At 45.9% G+C, this 7,929-nt stretch overlaps 1 protein-coding gene across 4 annotated transcripts in view; it reads left to right on the forward strand.

Annotated features, from left to right (window-relative positions):
- Positions 1 to 7,929, forward strand: part of GGA3 (golgi associated, gamma adaptin ear containing, ARF binding protein 3) — a 40,677-nt gene that overhangs the window by 27,780 nt on the left and 4,968 nt on the right. For all 4 annotated transcript variants that reach the window (XM_075903693.1, XM_075903695.1, XM_025178118.2 and 1 more), the window contains 5 exons: positions 633 to 700; positions 1,470 to 1,792; positions 2,509 to 2,777; positions 4,040 to 4,209; positions 5,475 to 5,585. In XM_075903693.1, coding sequence (XP_075759808.1) covers positions 633 to 700; positions 1,470 to 1,792; positions 2,509 to 2,777; positions 4,040 to 4,209; positions 5,475 to 5,585 — 941 coding nt within the window. The remainder of the gene's footprint in view (positions 1 to 632; positions 701 to 1,469; positions 1,793 to 2,508; positions 2,778 to 4,039; positions 4,210 to 5,474; positions 5,586 to 7,929) is intronic.

Consider the following 7,929-nt stretch of genomic DNA (forward strand, 5'->3'; position numbering starts at 1 on the left):
AGAGGGCAGTGTATCAGTACTACCCACACATTGTTAGTGCTAGGGGTTATTATTCTGGCTTGCTTTGGATGTCATCCAAGGGACACCGAAGAAGCTCCCTGCCAATGGGAATTTGGGAGTAGGCTAGCATTAAAACCTCTGGAATACCCTGCTGAAATCAGAGATAGGTCACAAATGCAGTGAGTTTGCTGTAATCCCAGTCTAATCCCTAAAAATGCTTGTCAACTACCAGTTCACATTACATTTCAGTACTGAAATAGCAGTGGGGCTGTGGTTAGGAGAAAAGTGCATTAGGGGATTCTGATACTAAATAACAGGGGATGCAATGGGTTGGGAAAGAGGAACATTGGAAGTGCTGCATGCAGAGACTTGCTTGCAGGTGCAGGAGATATGTGTATGAGATCTATGAGCTTGTGACTGATCATTGATATGGAACACATATGTCTCTTTCATCAAGCTCTCAACCTGTTACAGAGTTGAACTGAGTGGTTTTACCATAGTGGTCAAAAACCCTATAGGAGGGGACTAGGAAAACTAGCAGTCTAGCACCACTTCCTTTTAATTCTTGACACTCATGTTAAGAGTTTTTTGCAATTTTACTCCAGTTTCCAAATCTTTTCTGCTTCATTCAGGCCTGAATGACCCAGCCCCCAGTGCAGTGAAAGAACCGACTGAAAATAACCAGTGGAATATATTCCAGGTATGGAGGGAGGGAGTTACAGACAGAGACTGTTGTGGTGTGGTGGCTTTTTCCATATTCCAGGGCAGTGCTTACACACAGGCCAGAGACAATAACTATTCCAGATTTGAAGGCCTGTGTCTTGCCTCTGGGTCTTGTATAACTGGGATCTCTGAACCAACAGAGAGAAGACATCTCTGCTTTCACATCCCTTCTTTGTACGTGCTGCTTTTTGAGTGCATCTCAACAAAGCTTGATACAAAAGTCTCTCACCTGGGGGGGATGTCAATAAGTATAGATTGAATAAAAACATTAACCCTGTTTGCAAGGGAATGGCTGTATTCTGGATTGAATACACTTGGAGGCCAAAGGGAGAGGCCATCATTCCAGGATACCGGGACTGCTAATCAACAGGTAGCACTCTTCAGTTGTTGCTACCCTGAAATGTACTGTCCACCTCCTCACCCCTGTGCTCTGGCTAGTATATCTTTCTCTGCTCTGATAGGATACTGTCCTTAGAAGTCCGCATCCAAATGCCCATAATGCATATAGCCACCTCAGCTTCTGACTCCTTCCCGTTGATCTCCAGTTCACTAATAGTATCTAGTCCCGCACAGCACCTTATGCTGCCAAGGAAACTACAAATTGGACATAGCCCAACAGATGCAACAGACCCACCTGCTTGCCATTAGCTTTTCCCCCATCATATCCTAATGGGTAAGGCCTATTTCAGTGAGTTACAGTGGTATCTAAGGCACAGGAGGAAGTAACAGCATACTCTCTGTTGCAGAATGACCAGGTGGATCTGGACTTCTTTAGTTCAAAGCTGGTGCCTGTCGCCTGCAATACTGCAATGAACCCTCTTCTTCATCATACGTCTCAGTCTGTGTGTGGAACATCAGTGCCTCTGCCTTCCACTTTCACCGCCTCTCAGACTGTTTCCAACCTCCCTGCACCTAATTCAGCTCCGTTCTTGTTCCCTACTGGACCAGCAGCCCCCATGGGCCCACCGCAGGCTATGCCAGCTGCTCCCCGGTACCTCAGTTCTGCCATAGGAGGCAATGCATTGCATAAGATGGATGCACTGGGACATCTTCTTGAAGAGCCCAAAGGGTAATAGTCTGGATTTTGCTTCATCTCTCCTGTTGAAAGTTACTTGTTCTACAGCTATCCAGTTTGCAATAAGGAAGCCCTGTTTCTGTCTCTAGTGTGATGGAAATATATTATTGGCTAGTGGTGGTTTTACATTTATTTAACATTTCTCCTCTTGAAGGATCTCAAAGCACTTTACATAATGATATGGAAACTATACCCAAGGGTCCCTGTCCCAGCACTGAAATGCAGCCAGCTTGATGGTAAAGCACAGCACCTGCTTTGCAGTGCACAGCTATACTACGCAGTGGCTTAGGGAAGCAGATTGATATGTTGAACAGAACACTGGGGTGATCAGGGTCTACTCTTGTGAAAAGTGCACTGAGATCCTTAAATGTCCACAGATGATGAGGTCTGATTTTCATCTCATCCTCCAGCAGTATCGGGTCCCAAGACAATACTGGGGTACCAGCTCATTGCTCATTAGGGGTAGGAGAGACCTCCCAAATCATCACCACTCCCTGAAACATTGTGGTTTTTGGTGTAGGCCTCACCCAGCCGAACACAAGACTTCAGTGTCACAACACTCTGGTAAAACTACAGCCCACTGCTTTCACCCTAGTTTTAGGTAGTGCGGGAGATGGAGGGAAAGCCAGCTTCGTGCTCGGTGCTGTCACTGCCACTTCTGCTAGCCAAGAGTTCTTAATTTGCCACTTCTGTTTTTGTCTCTCTCCCAGGACTTCAGCCCAAGCGAAGTCAGCACCCTCGGCATTCCACCCTGGGGTTACCTTGCCAGCCTCTGTCACCTCTGCCCCTTTAATGTCCACTGCAGGATTACCAGTTACTGCTCCAGTTGCCCCTACTATTTATTTTCCAAGCAGCTGCACTACAGGTTCAGGAAGCCCTCTCCTCCAGCCAGCTTCATTCCAACAGCAGGGCAGCCCTCTGAAAGGGACGGATGTTTCTTTGGCTAATGTCCATGTTCCACTGGAATCCATTAAACCCAGTAAGTATCTCAGACCCCTTTCAACCTGCTCCCAAACCTGGTCTATCCCTGTTTCAATCCATTAGTGGTGCTTACTCTCAGACACTGTTAGTGGTAGAGAGTCAAATTCTGTGTTACACCTGAACAACACTGAATTATGTCTACAGCAGGGGTGGGGGAACCTGAGACCTCGGGGCTGAATGTGGCCCCTGGCTTGCCTGGATCCGGCCCCCGAGGCTCAGGGCTCCCGCACCTAGCATTGGGGAGCCTGCCTACCGTGGGACTGGAGCACACAAAATCTACTAGCCTGGGCCCCATTAGGCTCTGGTGTGCGAGGGGAACGTCTTTCTCCTTCTTAGTCAGGGGCCACATCAGTGAGGGTTGGTTTTTGAGGGGTTTTTTTGGGGGGGGCTTCTCATTTATGTTTGGACCACAACTGATTTTTCTGTAGGTCATTGGCCTGACCCAAAAAAGGTTCCCCAACCTGGTCTACAGTGATGGATCTGGGAGCAGGATCCAGCCCTTAGCACAGACTGCATTTAGGGAGATTAGGCAACTGGTTCTGGTTGTAGCTTTCTCGTTCCCAGGGATGAGGTTTTTGGCAGTTTTTCTTTCATTTGGACCTGCCCTGCCCACAGCATATGTGCAAAAGGTTGTAGGGTCTCAGGCAGCCAGCAAGAGAATTAAGGGGCTTTTAAATCCCTTAATCTGAAACTACTGTTTTTTCTTTGGAATCCCCTTCCTGTGTTCTCCGTACACTGCCCATGTGCACAGTAGAGCTGTCAGTCACCTCTGAAATTCTACTGCCACTTACAGCGCTGAAATAGCACACTGTAATGTGCACTCAACTCAGGTGCTAAGCGCCTCACAGCCACTCCTGACACTACAAACCAGGGTCACATCAATGCTGTTATTTTGACACATCAGCTGTATTTCTCTGCCTGTGCTTTTGCCATTATACATCTCCATTGTGTTTTACCTAAAAACCATCTGGTTGTGTCAAAGCCCAGTCCAGCCCTGCCTAAGCAGGAAAGTGACTCACAGGGTAACTCTTCTGCTCAGGAGATGATGGATCTTTGGAGATAGCAGGTGGTTTTGCAGGTCTGTTGCATCCAGAGCACAAAACATTTTGTTCCTGAAGGGTATTTTAAAACAACCAACAGCTCTCTGAGGAAGCCCCTGCCATGGAGAGAAATGCCAGGTAGTGAGGTTCTGTTGTCAATTTGCATAATAGTCCTGCAGATGTAGTCTTGTATTTGTCTTCCGCTCCTCTCCATTCCCAGGTCGTGCCCTTCCTGTGACAGCCTATGATAAGAACGGGTTCAGGATTCTCTTACACTTCGCCAAGGAGTGCCCGCCAGGGAGATCAGACGTGCTGGTTGTGGTGGTATCAATGTTAAACACAGCACCCCTGCCTGTTAAGAACATTGTACTGCAGGCTGCAGTACCAAAGGTAGGCGTATAGACTCAAAGGTAGATGGGGATCCTGCTTTGAAACAATGCAGCCCCAGTAGGAGATGGGTGTGAGCTCTGGGGATCAGACATGATATTATAGTGCTATCTTTTCTTGGAAGCAGTATTCTTTCTGCTACCAAGTGGAAGTAACATATAGCAACAGAAACTTCTGATAGAGAGTATGTTTCCCCTGTGGGGTAAGGTCAGCTGAGCTTTATTTTGGTGTGTGCACTGGGCTGAAATTAACTCAGTGGCAGGACTGTTCATACGCTAAGCTCCATGCTTTTTTCTTTAGGGGTTTGAGCTTTAAAAGGCCTATTGTCACCACATGGAAACATGCTCAATTCTGATCCCACCTATATTACAACAGCATCAGGGACCCAGTTAAAACCTAACAGTTTTGATGTAGCTGGGACCTACCCATGTCTCTGTATTTGGGTTAAAATCTCAGCTTCTTGATAGCAAGATCAACAATTGAAAAACTCCCTAATGGTGGGTTTAAACCCCATTGAAAGGGACATTAAAAACTAAAGTGGACATTCAACCAGAAAGTTTACAAGAGGGAATGATCCCATCCTGGCCAGGAAATGAACTAGAAGAACTAACAGGCTTTCCTCTTGTCTTTGCTGATCACTTTGGGGCAATGATCCCATGTTCTGAAATCTCTCCTCCCCCAATATCAGAAAAGGAAAACTGGTTTCTAAAATGCAGACACAAAGTAAATGAGAGGGAGGTCCAATTTGCAGAAAGGATCAGAGATACACAGGCCAGTAATAGCAGCTCCAAATCATGCTTTTAGAAAGGAGAAGGGACAAAATTAGACAGTTCCAGGAGTTGGTATTATTTTGCACTGTGCCCTAGGAAATATTTCAATGTGAGCTTTTGATCTTTTTCCACCTCCTTAGTTTTGGGTGACTGATTATAGTTTTCAAAATGAGATCTAAGCTTTGTTCTGTTCTGTCTGCATTAGTGAGGGAATCTGTATTAAAACCTTTCCAAGGAGCAAGAAAGGGTTCTCTTGTGGTTTGCCCGTCCAATTCATTATCTCAGTGTTGATTTTGGTATGTGCCAAGGACTATGTGCTCAGTATAGACTGGGCTCATCTGTGTCCCCTGCTCTTCCCAAATGGACACGTGCTCATGTACACAGCTAGCATTATTTTTCCTTGCTTGTGTGTAAACTCTGTTACTCCAGTTAGTTCTGGGGGAATTCTGCCAGTGCAGTTAATGGTACCTGAGGGTTCCTTTTGTTTCACATTTGCAGTCCATGAAAGTGAAGTTGCAGCCACCCTCGGGTACAGAACTTTCTCCATTCAACCCCATCCAAGCACCAGCTGCTATCACCCAAGTAATGCTGCTGGCAAATCCTATGAAGGTGAGAGGGGCTCAAAACTTCTCAACAGTGACTTACTGTTTTACAAACTGGATAAGATGAGGATTAAATTCCATATGGGTTTTGACTAAATATTTGTACAAACATGATCGTCCCCAAAGACTAATGACCCTAGAGCTCTGTCCTGAGGCAGAGTAAGAGAAACTGGGTATCTTATTTTGAATCTATTTAAAAATAGCTTTTGAAATTTGGCGTGTCCACACAGCACCAGATTTTGAAATAACGTGCTATTTCGAGCCATTCCTTATCCCTCAAACAACAAGGCTTTCCAGGATGGCAAAATAGCATTCCCGTTATTTTGAAAGATATTTCGAAATAACGGGCAGCTTGTGTAGACACAGGGTAGCTAAACAGCTGTGCAGCGTAGGCATACCCTAAGAAATGTAATTATGACCACTTAAATAATATACTTAACTCTCTCTGGGTATGTCTACACTACCCTCCTAATTCCAACTAGGAGGGTAATGTAGGCATACCGCACTTGCAAATGAAGCCCAGGATTTGAATTTCCCGGGCTTCATTTGCATAAGCCGGGCGCTGCCATTTTTAAATCCCGGCTGGTTCAAACGCCGTGCCGCGCGGCTACACGCGGCATGGAGTAGCTAGTTCGGATTAGGCTTCCTAATCCGAACTAGCTGTACTCCTCATTCCACGAGGAGTACAGCTAGTTCGGATTAGGAAGCCTAATCCGAACTAGCTACTCCATGCCGCGTGTAGCCGCGCAGCACGGGGTTCGAACTGCCAGCATTTAAAAATGGCGCCGTCCGGCTTCATGCAAATGAAGCCCGGGAAATTCAAATCCTGGGCTTCATTTACAAGTGCGGTATGCCTACATTACCCTCCTAGTTCGAATTAGGAGGGTAGTGTAGACATACCCTCTCTCTCTTCTGACCAGCATACTGGAAACATCCATTCACAAACTAGTTTTTAACCACAAAAGTCCAAATAAATCTGTTAGTCTTTAAGGTGCCACAGGAGTCATAGACTTTAAAGTCAGAAGGGACCATTCTGATCATCTAGTCTGACCCCCTGCACAATGCAGGCCACAGAATCTCACCTACCCGCTGCTAGAATAATTCTCTCACTTACATCTCAGATATTGAAGTCCTTGAAACGATGGTTTAAAGACCCCAAGATGCAGAGAATCCTCCCGCTAGTGACCCGTGCCCCATGCTACAGAGGAAGGCGAAAAACCTCCAGGGCCTCTGCCAATCTACCCTGGAGGAAAATTCCTTCCCGACCCCAAATATGGCGATCAGCTAAACCCTGAGCATGTGGGCAAGACTCATGAGCCAGACACCCAGAAAAAAGTTCTCTATAGCAACTCCTATCTTCCCACCATTGGCCTATTTACTACTGATAGTGAGAGGTCAATTAATTGCCAAGATCATGTTACCTCATCAAACCATCCCCTTCATAAACCCATCTAGCTTTATCTTGAAGCCAGATAGGTCTTTTGTCCCCACTACTTCCCTTAGAAGGCTGTTCCAGAACTTCACTCCTCTGATGGTTAGAAACCTTCGCCTAATTTCGAGTCTCAACTTCCTAATAGCCAGCTTATATCCATTTGTTCTTGTGTCCACATTGGTATTGAGGTTAGAAAGCAATCATATCTCCCCTCAACCTTCTTTTGGTTAAGGTAAACAAGCCAAGTTCCTTGAGTCTCCTTTCATAAGACATGTTTTCCATTCCTCGGATCATCCTAGTGGCCCTTCTTTGTACCTGTTCCAGTTTGAATTCATCCTTCTTGAACATTGGAGACCAGAATTGCACACAGTAGTCCAAATGAGGTCTCACCAACGCCTTGTATAATGGCACTAACACCTCCTTATCCCTACTGGAAATACCTCATCTAATGCATCCCAAGATCGTATTAGCCTTTTTCACAGCCAAGTCACAATGGTGGCTCATAGTCATCCTATAATCAACCAGGACTCCGAGGTCCTTCTCCTCTTCCGTTACTTCCAACTGATGTGTCCCCAGCTTATAACTAAACTCAACCAGAGTTTCCACCTGCATCTCCAATCCTCGGATCTTTTCTTCCATCAATTCTATTAGGCGGCATTTCATACAAACAAAACTCCTTTCAGGTACCCCCTCCAGTACCATATACATACCACAGCTGCCACATCCATTCAGTCTCATTGTATCCTCCACTGCTTGGGTTATGGCCACTGCTATCTCTATGTTAATCAGCCTTCTCACCTAAATCCTGTTAGTCCGGCGAACACAAAAACAAACCAAAACACACCCCTACGGCAAAAACAAACCCTAAACGAGTCCCACAATCCAAACTCCCCTTACAAACTCCCAGTTTACAGCTGCT

Source organism: Pelodiscus sinensis, chromosome 20 (genome assembly GCF_049634645.1).
Source record: "Pelodiscus sinensis isolate JC-2024 chromosome 20, ASM4963464v1, whole genome shotgun sequence".
NCBI lineage: Eukaryota > Metazoa > Chordata > Testudines > Trionychidae > Pelodiscus > Pelodiscus sinensis.